The sequence below is a fragment of the Trachemys scripta genome, chromosome 1 (assembly GCF_013100865.1).
Source record: "Trachemys scripta elegans isolate TJP31775 chromosome 1, CAS_Tse_1.0, whole genome shotgun sequence".
Classification (NCBI taxonomy): Eukaryota; Metazoa; Chordata; order Testudines; family Emydidae; genus Trachemys; species Trachemys scripta.
The window spans coordinates 331,456,666-331,476,995 of NC_048298.1; the positions used below are offsets into that span (position 1 = coordinate 331,456,666).

Below are 20,330 nucleotides of genomic sequence, written 5' to 3' on the forward strand. Positions count from 1 at the left end.
AGCAATATTTGGCTTCCACCGCAATTTTGATTTTAATGAGCTTACTTTGCATAATCCAGAATTTTGCATACATTTTGAATAGGCAGTTAGTACTGCTCTAACATTCAATGCCTGCAAAATGTAAAAGGCTAAAGTGACTGGACTCGATTTCTACAGCAGTTGTTTTAAGACTTCTGAATTTTTTATTGTACCGGTCACTTTTGTTTTAATGACTGTAATAAAGCTGTAGCAAAATGTGTGGCTATCAAAAAATTAGCAGGCATAACATAATACTTGTGTGTGGATATCATTCCAGCAATTTTTTTCTTAAACAAATAGATCTACTCTGGCTTTTCCAAATTACTGCTATTAATAAAGGTCCATTAATACTTTTCTGTGATTTTCCACATCTTGTCTGAAACTCAGCTGCAAATATTTGAAGGTCATCCCATGATTCAAGTAGGGTCCTACTTACATATATATATATATATATATATATATATATATAATATCATCGTTGGCATGGCTAAATAATGAATTGGGAAGTGACCACTGCCCCCTAGTGGATTATTTATAGGAGACATAACCCTCTAGAACAGTGGTTCCCAAATTTTAACAACCTGTCAACCCCTTTCACTAAAATGTCAAATCTCCCGAACCCCCTCCTAAAAATGAATATTTCCAGGGATTTTCTCCTTCATCAGAGTATAAATAATAAAAGTAGTGATCTTGGAAATATAAAATTTGTTTTTATGTCATGCTTATTACTATTTATCATTACAGTATTTGTATTACATTATGAAAATGGCAACTCTCTTCCAAGATCTCACTTTTGTAGCTTGTATCACTTTGAATAAGCCTGTTATAAGACAAGGCTCCTATGTTTCATCAAGAAGTATCAGATGTGAAACAGCATGAAGGTATTTAAGAAGCCAACTCAGAGTTCCTCCTACACAAGCATTCAGGTCTTGAGCAGTCCACGCAAAAACCCACATTACAACAAAGCTTAAACTTGTTCTTGATAATAATTTTAAAAACAATCCTAGCTGCCTATTTAATTTTAAAAACAGCAAAAAATATCCACCTTCCTTTCCATTTCTTATAAGGAGTCTTGAAGTTTAAATCTCCTCAGTGTGATAGATATGCTTGCTTTGATCTGGTTAGCTCTTGGAAGTCCAGGGGCTCCGGGCTGCTGGCAAAGTGCTGCTTGGGGTCCCTAGGGACTGCTCTGTCCGCCATTAGGGAATTTTTTCCTGAGAACCCCCTGTAACATTTCGCAAACCCCCAGGGGTTCACGAACCCCAGTTTGGGAACCACTGCTCTAGAACCAGGGGCGGGCAAACTTTTTGGCCTGAGGGCCGCATCCTGTTTTGTAAATTGTATGGAGGGCTGGTTAGGGGAGAGGGTCGTGGCCCGGCCCCCACCTCCTATCTGCCCTCCCCCCCGGGACTCCTGCCCCATCCAACCCCTCCTCTCATTCCTGATGACCCCCCCCCCCCGGGACCCCTGCCCCCCAGACCGGCGCAACCCATTAGGTGACCTAGGTGGTCGCCTAGGGCGCTAACATTTGGGGGGCAGTGACCGCGGCGGCCGGATCTTCAGTATTTCGGGAGCAGGACCTTCCGCCACCTAGGGCGGCAAAAAATCTGGCAGCGCTCCTGCCTGCCCCATCCAACCACCCCTTCTCTTGTCCCTTGACTGCCCCCAGAACCCCTGCCCCTGACTACCCCCTGCCACCCCATCCAACCTTCCCTCCTTCCTGACTCCCCACCTGGGACCCCCGCCTTCTGAGCACCACCCCGAACTCCCCTGCCCTCTATCCAACCCCCCCTGCTCCCTGCCCCCTTACCACACTGCTGCTGCCGCCGCCACCATGCAGCTCAGAGCATCGGGTCGGGTCAGGCCGGGCTCTGCAGCTGTGTTGCCCCAGGAGCTCACAGCCCCGCCACCCAGAGCATTGCGCCGGCAGTGGAGCAAGTGAGCTGAGACTGCGGTGGAGGGGAACAGCAGGGATGGGGCCAGGGGCTAGCCTCCCAGGCCAGGAGCTTGGGAGCTGGGCAGGATGGTCCTGCCGGCTGGATGTGGCACGCGGGCCGTAGTTTGCCCACCCCTGCTCTAGAACTGTACTACCACCGCTACAAGTTTACAATACTTTGAAAAGGTAAAATCTCAAAAGGAAAGGCTCACATTTCAGTCAGTAGTTTCTAGAATGGTTCTGTCTCGTGAAAAACTCAGCTCTGCTGTTCTGCTTTCTCTCTGTGGCTGGAATGTCTGCTTTTCCCAAACAGCAAGAGCACTTCAGTTGTCAAAAAAGCAGCGGTTTATTGCTTCGAGTTAGAAAAGGTTGAAGCACCTTCCAACAATGCTTGTTCCAAAATTTCAAGCAGAGTTACCAACAGTTTAGTGTTCCAATGTAGCGAGTTAAATTGTAAAACAAATATTGACACTGACAATATATCTATTTAGAACAAGCACCATTTGCTTTAATAATCTAGAAAGAACGGTCATATTTTGTTAAGGTTCCATTTAGGAATGTGTTATAAGCATGTCGCAAACATGAGAACCAGGTGGTATAGCTGGTTATAAACCCATCAGTAGAAGGTGTTACAGATAAGTGTAAACTGAGCTTATAAGTGACTTGTTAGATTCTATAACAATTCATTAACTATTGATTACAACATCTAATCATTAACTCTTTATAAACTGAACCTTAATACAAAAGCATGACCGAAAGTACCCTGTTTTTACATTGTTATTCAAATGTGACTGTCCCCAGAGGACCAAATGTTCCAGTTTGGCCAATCATAACTGACACCAGTCTTTTCATATAATCAGCTGGTTGGGCAACCTTGGCCCCGTCCACTCCGATGCTCTCGAACTCCCAAGGCAATCCCCCTCAACGGACTCCTAGCACTCCACTGAGACGGCCCAAAGGGAGGCTATTTGCCCTTAAAGTTGCTTTTTGGTTGAGGCAAACACGTCTTTGTATTTTAAAGGAAATACGCTCAGGCCAACATCACCACCAACCTCTACGTGATCAGTGAGCCATGGCTCTTCTCTCTGGCCTGGTGCGTGGGAGTGCACTCTGTGACCACCAATGCTGTACACTCTCTGAAGGACATCAACCGACCTCTCTTCCTCATGGTAAGGGGAAAAACCAGCCCTGCTCTCTGGGAGAGAGGGACCCAAAAGACTGGTCAGGGGCTGATGATGGTCATCTGTGCCCTTTATTATATGGAGAGATATCTATCTCATAGAACTGGAAGGGACCTTGAAAGGTCATGAAGTCCAGTCCAGTCCCCTGCTTTCACAGCAGGACTAATTACTGTCCCTAACAGATTTTTGCCACAGATCCCTAAATGGCCCCCTTGAGGATTAAACTGACAACCCTGGGTTCAGCAGGCTAATGCTCAAACCACTGAGCTATCCCTCCCCCTTTGTGGGACAGGTTCATCCCTGCTGTGGGGAAGAGGTGGAGGGGAGACCTCTGCCACCAGACACAAGCTAGGGCAATGTCCTAAGTGGCATCCCCTGTTTAAATGGCCCCTGTGGAGCTCGGCAGGAGTCCAGGTTTGCACCAGCCTTGTTCTCTCCCCATTCCTCTGAACTCGGAACACCTCTGCCCCTGGGGGTGCTATGGTGGCAGTGCATAGGCCCCCCTGCACCAGTATTCCCTGAGGGAAGGGGTGAGGAATTAGCCCCTTCCCTGCCATCTCTTTGGACCAGCCACATTGGCACTAAGGGGCACCGAGGCACTGATGGTTCAGACCCAATGGCCACATTCTGGCTATTAATAGGAATAAAATTGAACGTACCCACTGGCAAAACATCCCCGGCGTGGCTGAAAAACGCAGCTGAGCCGAGGCCTGCAAGAGCTGAGAGACTCAGGCCTTGAGAAGAGGGAAAAGAAACCAATTTTAGAGAGCCCCTGCAGAGCTGGGGCTCCACCCACCTGAGGAGACATCCTCCTGCCTGCTGAGGGAGGTCTTCTGTCTAGAAGCCCCCTGGCCACGCTAGCGGTCTAGGCAGTGTGTCACTTCTTGCAGCACCCTAGCTTCTTGCTCGTGCATGATCTGGAGGCAGAGGCCTGAGGAAAAGGAGCATTATAATCACCTTACTTTGGTGGGAGAAGCTTGTGTTTTCCTCCAGCCACTCCAAGAAGCTGGTCTGACAGACCCATGGATCTCACCTTATTCATCCAGACCCCTCCGAATACCGTGTTGGGTGAAGGGGTCTCCTGTGCTGTTGGTCCCATCCATAACCTGCCCACCCTGAAGCTTCCTACATTTTACATATAGCCACTTCTTTCAAGCTCACAAACTGGATATAATCCCAGATAGGCCAAACCTGCAAAGTTTAGACCCAAATTGGGACTTTCCCAATGGTCAGAGGCCTTCAGATTTAGGGATTTGGTTCAACCTGTTGCAGGGATATGGACAAAGTTCTCATCTGGATCCTCCTGGGATTCATATCCAGGGATTTGGGGTAGGCCTATTTCAGTGTTCCCCAAACATTTCAGGGTCGCATCCCCCCCCTTACCTCTGTGTGTGCCTCCCCCCAGCCCCTCCCAAGCTGGGGTTAAGAGTGGGGCCACGTCTCACAGGGCGGGGGGAGGGGGAATGTGGACAGGGGTAAGGGGGCCTAGGGTGGGGTTGGGGCTGGGAGCGAGGCCTGGAACGGAGCTGCAGGCAGGCCCATGGCTGGGTGTGGAGCCACGCTGAGGCTGGGGACAGAGCCAGGCATGGGGCTGGGAGTCTGGGCCGTGTCCTGGGCCCTGCCACAACCCCCCAAATGTTCCTCTGTGCCCTCCTAGGGGACTGTTGAGTAGTCAGCAGGCCAGGATTTAGGCAGTGTCTGAATGGTGACATCGCGGGTTGTATTTTGTCTTGGAGCTGGACAGCCAGAGAACTACAGGCTCTGTCTGTGACTCGGTGTCCAGTCACCTCACTAAAGGATATTCATCCCAATTGAGTCCAGGCTCCTCTCCGCTGCCAGGAACATGGCAGGCCCCATCTCTGGGTACAATGATAACCACTAGGCCATCCAGACAGGAGGCAACACCAAGCGAGGTGGCTGCTCCTTTCAAAGGTCAGCAAACTCTAAACATCAGCAGGAAGGTGTCATACAAGGGTCAGTCAGGTTAATCATCCAAATTGCATACAAAAAAAATCAGATGTTTGCAAGTATTACTTAGACTAAACTCTTGCTACTGGACACGTTCTCTGTTGTTCTCTTCCAGACTCCAAAGGAGTACAGAATAATGTGGCTTCTCACAGATGCAGTCGCAGCCCTGCTCATCTCACTCATATTTGCTCTGCATTGGTAAATATCCTGCTGCTAAAATCTCTGGGGATGTTGATGGCCGCAAACCTCTTAGGGATGGGTTAAACCCGATGATACAAAGGGCCTGTCACACTACAAAGTTAAGTCGACACCAGGCAGTTTACGTTGACCTAACTATGAGGTGTACACACTGCCATGCCCCCCCCCCCCCCCTGCTTTAACTCGCCTGCTACTCCGACCTAACAAAACCATTTTGATGAGAGGCATTACGCTTAGGGTGACATATTTAGCGCAACGCAGTGTCAATGTAAACACTGCCTTGCTTACGTCGGCCTCCAGGAGGGATCCCACAATGCCCACAGTGACCGCTCTGGGCACCGTTTTGAACTCCGCTGTCCTGCACCCAGGTACACAGGTGAACGCCCCTCCCCTGTTAATGTCCCGGGAAGTTTTGAAATTACTCTTCCTGTTTGCGCCAGTGCAGAGCTCATATAGCAGCTGCCCAGCTGAGCAAGCCGGCTCTCTGCAGCAAAGGCGCGCATGCCTGGAGTACACGGGAGGTGGTGGCTCTCCTGGGTCTCCGGGGAGAGGAGGTTGTGCAGGTACAACTCCACTCCAGCCTCAGGAATTTGCTTGGGGCATGGAGGCGAAGGGCTATGATAGCGACACGTAAAAATCAAAGAGCTGTGGCAGGCATAGCAAGGCAAGGGAGGCAAATAGTTGCTATGGTGCGGATCCACAGGCATGCAGCTTTACAAGGAGGGGGCTGGCATCAGGTTGGTATTATATGGGCGGGAGGCTGGTGGGGAGAGCACTCAGGGTGGGGGTCTGGGAGCTTAGCCTCAGGCTATGAGAAAAGATGGCGTGATTTTAAGAAAGAATGAAAAGAAAGAGAATTAAAACGTTCTCTGGACAAGTGAAAACCGATACCACTGGCATTCACTTTTTCACAGAGATGTAAACTGTGTAGGGTTAAATTACTGACGGAGGGTGGGAAATTGATACAGTTTTTGTACACCCACTGTAGTTTATTCATTAAAGAAAAGAGATTTACTTCTCCTGAGGAAGGTTTTTGTGTTAAAACAAAACCTAGTTTTCAAGACACCTTTACTTTAGTAAATTCCCTGTCCTCCCTGTCCCCCATTCCATGTATCTTCTGGGGCCACAAAACAAAACCTAGTTTTCAAGACACCTTTACTTTAGTAAATTCCCTGCCCTCCCTGTCCCCCATTCCATGTATCTTCTGGGGCCGCAGCAGTCCCATAGGCACTCCACCCTTGCGGGAGAGTAAACACAATGACAGCCCCACACACACACACAGCTGTGAGAGCTTCATGGGTGTATGTGCTTGTGAATTCCCTGTTCCTTCCCCTTTAACGATACTTTCCCCTGCATGTATGACGTTTCCCTCAGCATTACACAGGGGTATGTTTGCATGGGTGTGGAATAAAAATCTACTTATGGAAACGGAATTTATCTTTATTATTCTCCATTACCGACAATAGTAATAGGTGCATGTGCATTGCAAGGTTCATAGCACGGTGCTAGGGTGAACAGATGTCCTGATTTTATAGGGACAGTCCTGATTTTTGGGTCTTTTTCTTATATAGGCTTCTATTACCCTCCAACCCCGTCCTGATTTTTCACACTTGCTATCTGGTCGCCCTACACGGTGCAAACAAACAATGCTAGGCTCAGCACACTACAGCTACACACACTACTTTGGCTCTGTGTTAAAGGTCAAGATCTCCCTCAGAAGAATAGCTCCCCTGCCCCCCAACGCCTCTTAGAGCTTTCTGTTCATAACGCACAGCTCAATACTGAAGAGCAGTGCAGGATCCAGGCTTTCTGACAGAGGTGGCTGGCTCGTAGGTGACCAGAGCAGTTGAAACGCAGCTGGAAACCTACAAGGATGCCCAAGGAATGATGGGATTGAGAAACTTGCATCATGTGATGCTGAACTTGCCCCCATGAGGCATTGCAAACCCTTCCCAAAGCACCCTGTGACCAGTTGCACAGTGGGATAGCTACCCATGGTGCACTGCTCTGTGTCAATGCAAGCGCTGCTACTGTGGATGGGCTCCGCCGACACAAGGAGCATAGTGTGGCCATGCAACAGCAGCTTAATTACAGCGGTGGCTGTACGTCACCATAATGCAACGTAACTTTGTAGTGTAGACATAGCTTAATTCTGCCTGGTTGCCATGGAGGGGAGTGAACTAGCTGACCTGTCCAATCCAAAACAGGCCTTTAATTAGCAGTATCCCCTCCTTTTCACCCAATAGCCTGGCTTTCCCCTTCACGTTTCTTAACCCAGCTCTTCCTTTTCATGCCAATGCCAAACTGCTTGGTCCCTTCATGGGGACCATGCACCCCCACCACTTTGGTGAGTGAATAGCTCCATCCCCCATCCCGGCCTCCAGCTCTTCCTCCTCCTTGCCCCCTACCCCTTGCTTGTCTGCTGTCCAGCCCAGCTTGTCACATTGCTCTGAATGTCGATGGTAAGCTCTGCAGGGCAGGGGCTGTGCTTTTGCTCATTTCCTGTAACACTCACACCCATCTGGGTGTTCAGCGGACAGCAGTAATGAATAGATCTCACTGCAGCTGGCAGCTGGAGGGACCCACACAGCCCTGCTAACATTCAGGTGACAGCCGGCGTTTAACAGCCCGGGACAGTCTTGGACTTAGGCTTCTAAGTCACCTAAGCACTTTTGAAAAATGTGACCGTGTTTGTATCATGTTAGCACCGCAGTGGGCTCAGTGCACCAGCTGCCTGACCCAGTCTTTGAGCCCATTGCTTCATCGCTGGTTTAACCCTTTCCAGGTGGAGAGAGAAGGGCTTCTCCTGTTGTTCAGATGACAGCGGCGTAGTGCTCGAGAATGGTACATACAACAAATTCCGAACTGGTGAGTCCGGCACTTGCGGGGGTTGTGGCTCCAGCACTCTTGTACCGAGTCCAGCATGGAAACGGGATTGGGGCTTGTCTAGATGAAAGATTAGTGCGTGGCCAGCTGGGGTGTAAATCTACACCGCCCTAGACTGCCGCATGCTGACTGTCCACATGTACTCTGCTGCCATTCGCTAAACACTCCCATTGCCCTCCTCCCGCTTCAAAGCAGAGTAGATCAAAGCACACTAGGGACCGTTGTGAGTGGGACAGTGCACAGCAGGCTAGTACGCTGTGGATTTAGTGCCCTGCAAACTGGGGGTATAACTATTCTCTAGACAAGCCCTTACTCTCTTTGTTCACTTACACCTTAACACTGGGAATGCCCATGGTTACAAAGCATTACAACAGTCGATGGCAACGGCTCAAACAGCAATAAGTCACCAGAACCAGATGGTATTCACCCAGGAGGTCTGAAGGAACTCGAATATGAAATTGCAGAATTACTAACTGTAGTCTGTAACCTATCATTTAAATCAGCTTCTGTACAAAATGACTGGAGGATAGCTAATGTGATGCCAATTTTTAAAAAGGGCTCCAGAGGTGATCCCGGCAGGCTGGTAAGCCTGACTTCAGTACCAGGCAAATTGGTTGAAACTATAGTAAAGAACAAAATTGTCAGACACATAGATGAACATAATTTGTTGGGGAAGAATCAACATGATTTTTGTAAAGGGAAATCATGCCTCACCAATCTACTAGAATTCTTTGAGGAGGTGAACAAGCATGTGGACAAGGGGGATCCAGTGGATATAGTGTACTTAGATTTTCAGAAAGCCTTTGACAAGGTCCCGCACCAAAGGCTCTTAAGCAAAGTAAGCTGTCATGGGATAAGAGGGAAGGTCCTCTCATGGATTGGTAACTGGTTAAAAGATAGGAAACAAAGGATAGGAATAAATGGTCAGTTTTCAGAATGGAGAGAGGTAAATAGTGGTGTCCCCCAGGGGTCTGTACTGGGACCAGTCCTATTCAACATATTCATAAATGATCTGGAAAAAGGGGTAAATAGTGAGGTGGCAAAATTTGCAGATAATGTAAAACTATGCAAGATAGTTAAGTCCCAGGCAGACTGAGAAGAGCTACAAAAGGATCTCTCAAAACTGGGTGATTGGGCAACAAAGTGGCAGATGAAATTCAGTGTTGATAAATGCAAAGTAATGCACATTGGAAAACATAATCCCAGCTATACATATAAAATGACGGGGTCTAAATTAGCTGTTATCACTCAAGAAAGAGAGCTTGGAGTCATTGTGGATAGTTCTCTGAAAACATCCACTCAATGTGCAGTGGCAGTCAAAGAACAAACAGAATGTCGGGAATCATTAAGAAAGGGATGGATAATAAGACAGAAAATATCATATTGTCTCTATATAAATCCAGGGTATGCCCACATCTTGAAAACTGGGTGCAGATCTGATTGCCCCATCTTAAAAAAAAAAAGATATATTGGAATTGGAAAAGGTACAGAAAAAGGCAACAAAAATGATTAGGGGTATGGAACAGCTGCCGTATGAGGAGAGATTAATAAGACTGGGACTTTTCAGCTTGGAAAAGAGATGACTAAGGGGGGGATATAAAATCATGACTGGTGTAGAGAAAGTAAATAAGGAAGTGTTGTTTACTCCTTCTCATAACACGAGAACGAGGGGTCACCAAATGAAATTAATAGGCAGCAGGTTTAAAACAAACAAAACGAAGTATTTTCTCAAACAATGCACAATCAACCCGTGGAACTCTTTGCCAGAGGATGTTGTGAAGGCCAAGACTATAACAGGGTTCAAAAAAGAACTAGATAAATTCTTGGAAGATAGGTCCATCACTGGCTATTAGCCAAGATGGGCAAGGATGGTGTCCCTAGCCTCTGTTTGCCAGAAGCTGGGAACGAGCGGCTGGGAATGGATCACTTGATGATTACCTGTTTTATTCATTCGCTCTGGGGCACCTGGCACTGGCCACTGTCGGCAGACAGGATACTGGGCTAGGTGGACCTTTGGTCTGACCCAATATGGCCGTTCTTATGTTCTCAAAGCACAGCCTCTTACAGTGTCCATGAGCTCTATAGAGTACTCTAATATTTTGCGTATGCAGCATGCACCCTGTTTAGTCTGTTCCATAATTTTGCCTGTGACCCAGACTTACAGTGTAACTCGGTTGGTGGCTCAATGAGAACAGAGCCCAGGCGGTACAGTCATGTTGGATTTAAGTATTCTGTATAAAGCAAACAGTGATGATGCAACATTAAGGCCATGACTTTCAATGCATAGGGGTCAGGAAATGGGAAAAGTTTTGGTTAGCTCATCCACACTGCACCTACTGTACTCTACTAGTTAGAGCTGCATCTAACTCGATACACCAAAAAGCACCTAATTCAGTGCCCATTTACACCAATGTTATTGCACTGTAACGCCTGTGATTTTGATGGCGTTACATCAGTGAAAACCTGACGTTAACTGAGAGCAGGAGCAGGCCGAGTGCATGCCATGTGGCTGTGCTAACATTACAGCTTGGTGAAACGTCCACAGCTCAGCTGAACGCCCCAGACTGCCAGGAGCTTGGGATGGGAGAAGCTGGGCGTTGTAAGGTTGCAGCCAAACCAGCAAACTTTTGACACCTCAAACTAGCAGGGTTTTTTGCAGCCTCATTTGTCTTTCGAGCCCTGAAATGAAAACAAAATGGCGAGGGCTTGAAAACCTGGGTACAACTAACTGACTACAATAATCCCCTGGGACACGCAAAAGAAAGCACTGAGTCGTTTTCAAGGCCCACTGCTGATTGACCTGGGACCAGTAAACAAGCCACCCACCCATGTCCGCGGGCAGTTTCTGTGGTTCAACAAGTCTCCTCTTTTCAGAGCTCAATGATCTGCCGACTGTCGTGGTCTGAGAGAGCAAGGCCAGCGGTGTGGTGCTGACTTCCTACTTGTCACCCGGAGAACAGGGAGCTATGGCACCGTACAGACACTGAATTGGGATCAAGCCCGGAGAAGCCAGGTGCCGCTGTGCTGTTAGCTGAGCTGGCTCAGTAGGGAGGCCTGTTGGTCAGGGCACTGCTTGTACATGACTATGGCAGTGGAGTTCGGATGAGCCTGAAGGACCTTTTAACTCTGTGATCCCACGCAGAGGGCAGCTAGTCTCTGGGACTCAGCTTGATGGGTCCCCTCCCTTCAGAAATGCCTAAGACTCCTTCCATAGGCCTCTCCCCAGTGGGAGGCTCCAGGGCCTGCTTGGGAAGGTGGCTGGATGGGCGAGCAGCTGTAGCGGCCGGCTGTCAACAGATATGAGGAAGGACCCTCCCAGCGGAACTGAGTCTGTCTCTGTGCGATCGCTGGCCTTTAACACTGGGAGAGTCACCTGGAAAAGCACCTTTTAATAAGTGGATTTAAAGCTGCTGTTGGTTTAAGTATTTTTGTATGGAGGAAATAAAACCCACCTGCGGAGAGAGCATCGGTCGGGCTCAGTGAGTTCACAGGGAAGGGAAGGGAGGGTTGGGACGACAGTGTGTCGAAAAGGGCAAGTCTTGCCCCCCTTCTCAGCAGTGAGGGAGGCCTGGATACAAGGGTACCACATGAGGGATGGGGGCAGAACCTTGCTCCTTACATAAGGAACACTGTGGCTGGGTGGGGGAATAACGGGCCTGACCCAAAGTCCATTGGAGTCAATGGGACGCTTGCTGGTGATCTCACGGGGCTCTGGCTCAGCCCCAGCCACAACACATGGCTTCACTAGCCCGTCCCTGCTGCAGAGCTGGGAGCCAGGAGTGCCGGGGTACCAGCGCTGGCTGTGGAAAGGCTCTGCTGCCACTTTGCTGCGCACACACTCCCCTTACCCAGCCCAGGGAGAGAGAGCAGCAGAGAGTGCAAACCTGCAGCCAGACACCCCGTTACACGTAACAACGAGAGACGGGTGTGTAAATCCCCTAGGCAGTTTACACTGGGAGGCTGGCCTCCACGGCACAGTAACTGCTGCACACTAACAGTCTGTTCAGTTGTCTGCATTTTACCAGGGCTGCCCAGAGGATTCAGGGGGCCTGGGGCAAAGCAATTTTGGGGGCCCCTTCCATAAAAAAAAGTTGCAATATAGAATACTATATTCTCGTGGGGGCCCCTGCGGGGCCTGGGGCAAATTGCCCCACTTGCTCCCCACTCTGGGCAGCCCTGCATTTTACACACAATATGGCACTTTCTTTCTTTCACTGAGGCTCATAGTCCTGTATGTCTCACAGACCAGGTAGAGCACAGACAGGGGTGCTCATGGGTGGTGCATGACCCCCCCCTTGGGCAAGCTAGCCCCCCCGCGCTGCCCCTAGTGTCTGAGACCCCTGGAGCCTCCACCCCCACAGCCGGAGCCCCGCCCCCTGAATGGCAGGAGGAGCCCCGCCCCATCCGCTGGCCAGCCCACCACAGCCGCTCTAGCCAACCTGACTCCCGGGCTGCCAGCTAGCCCAACCCTCCGGCTGCCCCTGCCTGCCCCAGCCCGCCAGCTGGCCACCCAGCCTGCTGGCAGGCCCAATCCCCAGGCTGCTGGCTGGAGCTGAGCCCCCACTGGCTTCAGGGGAGCAAGGGCGGAGCCTCTGGGTAGAGCATGAGTGGGACCACGGCCTGGGTTAGGGGAGGGTTAGCCTCCCCTGGCCTACGATACCTGTGGTCTGTGGGGTGGTGCAAGGATCTAGCCCATGCTACCCTGCCAAGGTGCATCACCCCTGCTGTGGTGGGGATGGTGGGGGGTGGGGGGGGGGGTTGTTCTTCTTGTCAATCTCAGCAGAGAGGCCAAGGTAGGTAGGTGTGGTGGCTGGTTGTGGGTTTAGTGCATTAGGGACTGGCCCACTCCGTAGCACTGGCCTTTGCTTTAATGGATTCTGGTGTACGGGAATCCCTCCCTCTCTGTTGCTCCTCTTTAGAAGGCATTTTATAACTGTGCCCGCCTCACCTTTTTAAAATCCAGATTGCTGATGGCACATGACGGGAGGGGCTAAATGCAGCTTTGCAATAATCTGATGAGCCGTGTGTGCATTTCCCAGGTTTAAGCCATACCTGTGCATTTGAACATATGATGATGCATTTTGTAAACTGTAATTGCTATTTTAAATAAACTTTAGCTCCCACAGTCTGATGAGGTTGCACTCCAATTCAGCAGCTGTTTCACATACAAGCCTCAGATTGGGAGGAAAACATGGCGATACATTATGGGCCCCTAACCTTATGCTCCACAGGCAATCCCTGCCTCGCTGCATGTTTCTGCTAAATAAAACTGCCAGCACTGAGAGTCAATATTATTATTGCTATTTTAGCATCAATCATTAGGTTTCAGAGCCAACACTCAGTTGAGCTGAATGGAGTATAGCTCTGCACTATAGTTTCAGGCCTGGCTAACTGCATGGGGGAAATTTTTCTTTGCCTCCCTAACAGCTAGAAAATGTTTAAAAAACCCAAAATTATCAGTATCTATAGAACCAGGTGGGGCCAAAGGCCCTGCACTATGGCATACAAGTAAATACCAGCTCAGTTGTCAGGAGGGCAGCAAATTGGTAATGGTGCTGGTTGTCAATGATGCCCAGAAGCCAAGGGGGTAAGAGCTGGATTTATTTTTATAGCAATCAGCATTCGCCACATCAATTACACAGCTCTTTTATTTTGGCAGAGTAAGGCCCAAGGAGACTGTTAACCTCATTGATGGGTAGTTTGACCTCCTGCTCCGCACAGGCCATAGAGGGTCACGCTGTAGTACTTCCTGGGTCAAGCCCACAACCTAGGGCTGAGCTAGCGCATAGCATTTAGAAAGCCATCCAAGCATGACTGACGCGCCAGATGGTAGCACATCCGCCACAGCCCTTTGTAATCTGTTCCAATGGTTAATCAGCCTCTGGGATGCTGGAAGCCCATGTACCAGCCCATGCCAAGACCCCTCGGCCTCACTGACCAATGCATAGCTGGAAACCAGTCTGGCTTAAAATAGATGTTAACACACCGGTAACAGCGCTATGTTGCTAAGAATGTGATTAGTATTTAGACTTGATGACATGATTGTAGGATGCTGCACGCCTTGGTCTCACTTATAACATCGCAGTCCATGGTATAAAGTGATGCAGAGTGTTTGCATTGTAAACCTCTGTAACTGTGTAACTCAGGGGTGGCAAACTACAGCCCGTGGGCCGCATCCGGCCTGTCAGGGCTTTGGATCCGGCCTGCAGGATTGTCAGCCCCACGCTGCTCCCAGAAGCAGCTGTCACCACATCCCTGTGGCTCCTGGGGGATGGGGAGGCAGAGGGCTCTGTGTGCAGCCCTCGCCTGCAGGCACCGCCCCCCCCAGCTCCCATTGACCGGGAATGGAGAACCGCAGCCAATGGGAGCTTCGGAGGAGGTACCCGCAGGGGCTGCGGGGATATGGTGCTGGCCGCTTCCAGGAGCGGCACAGGGCTAAGGCAGGCAGGGAGCCTGCCATAGCTCCACTGCACGCCGCTGCCACCCTGGAGCCGCTCAAGGTAAGCAGCGCTGGGCCAGGGCCCGCACCCCGAACCCGCTGCCCTGAACCCCCTGCCACACTCCTCACCCCTCCTGCACCCCAACTCCCTGCCCTAAGCCCCCTCCTGCACCCCACACCCCCAACCCCTTGCCTCGAGCCCCTTCCTGCACACCACACCCCCTCCCAGACCCCGCACTCCCTCCCACACCCCAACCTCCTGCCCCAGCCCTACATTCATGGCCCTGCATAAAATTTCCCCACCCAGAGGTCGCCCTTGGGCCAAAAAGTTTGCTCATCTCGGTGTAACTCACCAAACAAGAAATAAGCATTAATCAGTATAAAGTGCTGGTCCTGCACACAAGAAGGCCCATTGCAACCAAACGAGCCATTGTGAAACATGAGAGGACAAAGACTTTGTTGCACCGACATATGTTCCATCAGTTTGAACTCCAGGGGAAGGGAATTAAAAATGCCTCAGAGTAAGGAACTGGGTCCCCCCATGCTGAGGGGCGCGCGGGGGGGGGGAGGGAGGAGCGCAAGATTTCTAAGCATTTTACAACAGCATCTATTACCTTCTGAAACCTAAGAAAGACTAACTTATTTATGTGTATATATCTTTAACTGTGCACATAATTAATTATTAATTCAGGAAAAGAAACGAGCATTAATTATTATAGGATGTTGTGAAGGACAAAACTATAACAGGGTTAAAAAAAGAACTAGGTAAGTTCAAGGCAGATAGGTCCATGAGTGGCTATTAGCCAGGATGGGCAGGGATGCAACCCCCCATGCCCTGGATGTCCTTAGCCTCTGATTGCCAGATGCTGGGAGTGGATGAATCACTTGGTAATTGCCTGGTCTGTTCATTCCCTCTGAAGCACCTGGCATTGGCTACTCCTGGAAGACAGGATACTGGTCTAGATGGACCATTGGTCTGATGCACTATGGCTGTTCTTAAGTTGTTTTTGGTGAGAGCTCTGGGGTGCCACTAACCTGAGATAAGTGACTGGTCCTATGGGACTGGGAGTACCCTGAATAGTGTTGTGTAAGGGACCATGTATCGCAAAGGCAAGCTTGCCTTGGGGGGAGCGAGATAATCCAGAGTGCCCAAGGGGCCTGTTCCTGACTCCATGCTAAGGCTGTTGAGGAGTTCACACTTGTTACTTGGTTGGTGAACTCTAAGCATAGAACTCATAACCAACTGGGGGCTAGCAGCTTGACAGTCTGCCCTAAGGTGGCACCCATGTTCATGAGCCTCTCCAGATAGCTTGACAACCTCAGTGTTAAAAATGTGCACTTTACGTCTAGGCTGAATGTGTCTAGTGCTAGCTTCCAGCCACTGGCGCTTGTTTTGGCTTTGTCTGGTAGACTGCCGAGCTCTCTATTCTCAGATGTCTCCATGTATGTACTTACAGACCATGAACAAATCACCTGGTTGCCATCTCTTCAACGAACTGAACTTCAAAGAGCCTCTCACAAGTCCTCCTATTCTTATTTTTTTTATTAGCGTATTTCACACGGACGTAAGTTTTCACGTTACATTGCATGTGTGAACATAAACAAACAGCCACTAATACACGCAGGGTGTGACACAGACACACACACACACACACAAACCCCAAAGGGACTTCTGAAACTGAAACACACACACTGGCTAATTGCTGCATGTATAGGGTGTGCGCCAGGCTGCTGCTCACATGACCCACACCGCGTAGACTGAGTAGAGGTGGCACAACTGTGATAGCGTTGAAAACAGTGATCGTCTTTTACGGAGTACAAACCGAGCAAGAGTAATGAACGGCTGGGGCCTACTGTGGCCCGCAGAGCCAGGCGACGGGAAGGGCAAAATAGCAGTGGGCTCACAAGAATGTAGCAGGTAGCAGTAGGGTCACGGGTGAAATACGAACCATTGCCACCGGGGGTGTAGCTGAAAAGGGCCACGACAGATTGATTTTGGTGACCCAGCAGGCCGAGTTCTGACCCCCATATTGGTTGTACTCCAGTGCAACGCCATTGACATCACTGGAGTCGTCCCTCATTTACATGGGTGGAAAGTGGTTCAGAACCAGGCCAAAGTTGCATCCTCTGCCTTCAGATGTCTATGTGTAGCCCCTCGTGCACGTCAAACGCAGGAACAGTGGAACGACAGGGCCCAGTGTCACTATTTTACACACAGATGCTCCTGGGCGGCTCATGCAGGAGATAACAATGAAGTTAATTTGTGCACCACTGTGTGTGGAACCTGGTCCTCTGCGAAGTCCAGTTATGGACAGTAAGACAGTGCAAATGTCTTACCCGTGCTCCAGAGTGCTGAGTGAGGCAGAGAGCAGTGGGGAAGAGGGAAAGGTCAGGGGAAAACAGTTGAGCGTTGGGACGAGCGGCGTGAGAATGCAACACCGATTGTTCTGGACTGGGCTAGTATGAGGCGAATCAAAAGTACTGAGCCAACTAAGCACATTTCTGCTGAGATCTACCCAGTGTTAGTGGCACCAGAATCAAAACTCAACCTCAGCCGCGTCTTATAGTCCCAGCTGCTGTCACACTCCTTTGAGATCATGCCTTTCAAGCACTGGTTGCTGGGAACCAACCATACAACATGACTTTAAATTTCATTCACAGCATCAGCCACGTCCTCCCTTTAGTCAGCCACGCACAACTCCTGTTTGATGCCATGACACCCGAGGTTGGGCTACTGTCCTTTCAGAGCTGCGTGCCTGGGCTTGTCGATGCTGTGCCTGGTGGCGGAGCTGACTGACAGGTGGCAGATTTGGTTTGCTAACCAAGGGCATGATACAAAGCCCATTGAAGTTGATGGAAAGGCTCCCACACAAATGATCTGTTCGATTGAACCGTGGAAGCTACAGGCAGAAAAGATCAGTTACCCCACTAACTGTTCCGGTCACTGATGCAGGAGACGCCCTCTTTGACTCAGAGTTCAGGGCAGAATTTTGGGCCAAGCCACCATGTTGAGCAGTGGCCTGGCCCTTGGTGCTATGTATGTGCTAGAACCCAGTACAGTGACCCTGGGTGGTTTAGCTGTGGTCATATACACAGCAGCTTAAGGCCTCCTAAAAACACACGGTGACTGTCTTACTCTCAGCTGAAACGCAATGGTGCTAAGAGACGCAGTCGAGAGCGAATGCTGGGATCATCTGTCAGGCAGAGGTGGGCATAGCCTGTGATCTCAGGGGCTAGGCACTGAACACAGGGGCTGGCATCCTCCCAAGTGTCTCTGCTTTTCAGTAGCGTTCTCCTGCTAGCCCCCACTGAATTAACTTTGCATCAGGAACTAGGCCTATGTTTATAGCCAGGTCCAATTATTCAATCTTCCTTTGCCACAATGGGACAGAGCTAAATTTAAAAATCAGAGAGGGGGCCGAGCCACAAAGGTCAGTTCCGAGGGGGCTGGCCGGGGCCAAAGTTTTAGGTTAGCCTAGTGCAGAAATTGGAGACGGTCCCAGAATTTGGAAGCTTCCCACCCCCATCAGAGCGTCCCACCTGAAGCAAACCGGAAAACGCAGAGGGTACATAACAGGCAGCAGCATGACACAGAACACAGACGTGTTACAGCCGAGCAGACAGCAGTGGAGGTGCAGAGGATGATGGGAGGTTTGGCTGCAGCCATGGTCTATTTTTCTTACACACTGGCTCTGCTTTCCCTCTGGCTGTCCTGCTATTGTTACAAAGTAGCTGTGGAACAAATACATTTGAGCTATGCTTAATGATGCCCAGAGGGCAAAAGCCTGCTGCACCAGGCTGGACTTTCAGAGAAAGGCGACTGTGGCACACATTCAAACTGCAGCGTTTCACACAGCACAGAAGGGCCTGGCCAACATTTTCCACCTCTCAGGGCCTAAAGCCACATTCAGGCTTCCAGCTAAGAGCCTCATCCTGCCAGGTGCATTCTCGGGTGGAGGGGGCGGGGTCAGCTGTCTTTAGCAGCCTCGTTTCCATGCTGCTGAATAGGGATTTGATGCTGAACTGTAGGCCACCCCTAATTAGAACAGTTTGACCTATGAACCCGCAGTCTCATCCTTTTGACCATGGAGTGTTGGGTGTGTGAGCGGTTCTATTGGGTGAAGCCTTTGGAGCTGTGTGGGGCCCTCCCCAGAGTCAGCCTCCCAGAAGCCGTCATTCTCTTTAAAAAATAAATAAATACAAGGATTAGAAATGAAACCTTTAAATATGTCCATCATTGTGTGCCCGTCTCCCGTCATCGCTTTGCCATGGTACAGGCTGTTCAATTAGGATTAAGAAGAAACAAACCAACCACTATTTTAAATGCACTTTTTCCCTCGGCTTTTTTTTTTTTTTTTTTTTTTAGAACAAATGGATTTCTTTTTGTTCTGTTGTAATGTCAAGATACCCCCCAGGAGAGTGGATGGGATTTTTCTCTACAATGGAGCAGGGTTAGGTTACTGATCAGCAAATCTCAGATGCCCAGAACTTCTCCAAAGCCCTTAATGGCACCCTGACCACCTTCCCCTTTTTAAAAACGACACTCACAACTTTTTCCTACAATCCTCTGCAAACTTCAGTCATTTGGTTTGATAGTAAACATTCCGCTGGCGTTTCTGTTGATCAGTCACTGTCTGTCACTTAGAAAGCTTATAAGTTTAAAACAGGGCTTACTAGGGAGGAGGGGGGAATTGGAGGTCAGCATCACAGATAGTCATCCTCGCTGGAAGGGGAAATGGGACTCGAGCCCTCAAGATCAGAGTCGGATGAGCTTTCTGAAGGGGTCCGGATCATCTTCCACATCTGGGCAGAAAAGGTTCTGCCCCAGCTGCAGGGGTATCCCACAGGCCTCAGCTGGTGAATTAGCTCCATGGCCACCTGCCAGTGGCTTCTTTCAGTTCACTTACTGCTGCCCTTTGCGCTCCTCTGTTTGCTCATGGCTGTTAACATCTGACTGATGTACGAGGTCAAGAGGTCATCCATCTTGTAGCCCTGGGAGGAAGTTATGAGAGATCAGACACATCACCCAGACAGCCTAACTGCTGGTTGCTGGATCATGTCCTTGAATGCCTTTGGTATGAACTATCACCAGGCTTATCAATGACCCTCCTCCCCACCACAACAGCCGTGAACCTCGCCTGGTAGAGGCCTAGAACCAGGGGACAGTCGTCAGTCAATGAAAAGATGTCAAGTTCGAAACCAATACAAGGAAATACTTTTTCACACACGCTTAATTGGACTGTGGAAAACTCTGCCACGGGAAGTTGTTGTGGCCAAGAACTCAGCCAGGTTCAAAAAGGGTTTTGATAATTATACAGTTATCAAGAATCGCTGGAGTAATTATAATTAATGGCAATAAATGTTGGAAGGGATATTAAACCTCATGCTTCAGTGCTTAAGCTAATCTCTACCTATTAGAGATCAGGGTCAGACATCACATGCGAGCAGATTACCCCACATCAGTCTACAGTGGGGTTCTTCCATCTTTCTGTGTAGCAGCTGGTGCTGGCTATGGTTGGGGACAAGATACTGAACTAGATAGAGCTTGGGTCTGATTCAGTCTGGCAAGTCCTCTGCTCCGATGGGGGCGGAGAGCTAAAAACCGGACTGTGATGCTCTCGTGTCACCCAGAGCGAGCCATTACAGGGTATCACTGACTCTGGTTCACTATGGGATGGTGGGCAGAGAAGCTTGGTACTGGATT

The 20,330-nt window shown here is 49.7% G+C and overlaps 2 protein-coding genes across 4 annotated transcripts in view; one reads left to right on the plus strand and one right to left on the minus strand.

Annotated features, from left to right (window-relative positions):
• LOC117871289 (glycerophosphodiester phosphodiesterase domain-containing protein 5-like) overlaps positions 1-11,715 on the plus strand; it is an 83,463-nt gene extending 71,748 nt beyond the window's left edge. For both annotated transcript variants that reach the window (XM_034759120.1, XM_034759121.1), the window contains exons 13-16: positions 2,976-3,123; positions 5,219-5,301; positions 8,087-8,169; positions 11,062-11,715. In XM_034759120.1, the coding sequence (XP_034615011.1) occupies positions 2,976-3,123; positions 5,219-5,301; positions 8,087-8,169; positions 11,062-11,093 (346 nt within the window). In that variant the 3' untranslated portion in view covers positions 11,094-11,715. The remainder of the gene's footprint in view (positions 1-2,975; positions 3,124-5,218; positions 5,302-8,086; positions 8,170-11,061) is intronic.
• Positions 11,716-16,154: 4,439 nt separating this feature from the next.
• Positions 16,155-20,330, minus strand: part of MYO7A (myosin VIIA) — a 106,456-nt gene continuing 102,280 nt past the window's right edge. For both annotated transcript variants that reach the window (XM_034759124.1, XM_034759123.1), the window contains one exon: positions 16,155-19,618. In XM_034759124.1, coding sequence (XP_034615015.1) covers positions 19,526-19,618 — 93 coding nt within the window. In that variant the 3' untranslated portion in view covers positions 16,155-19,525. The remainder of the gene's footprint in view (positions 19,619-20,330) is intronic.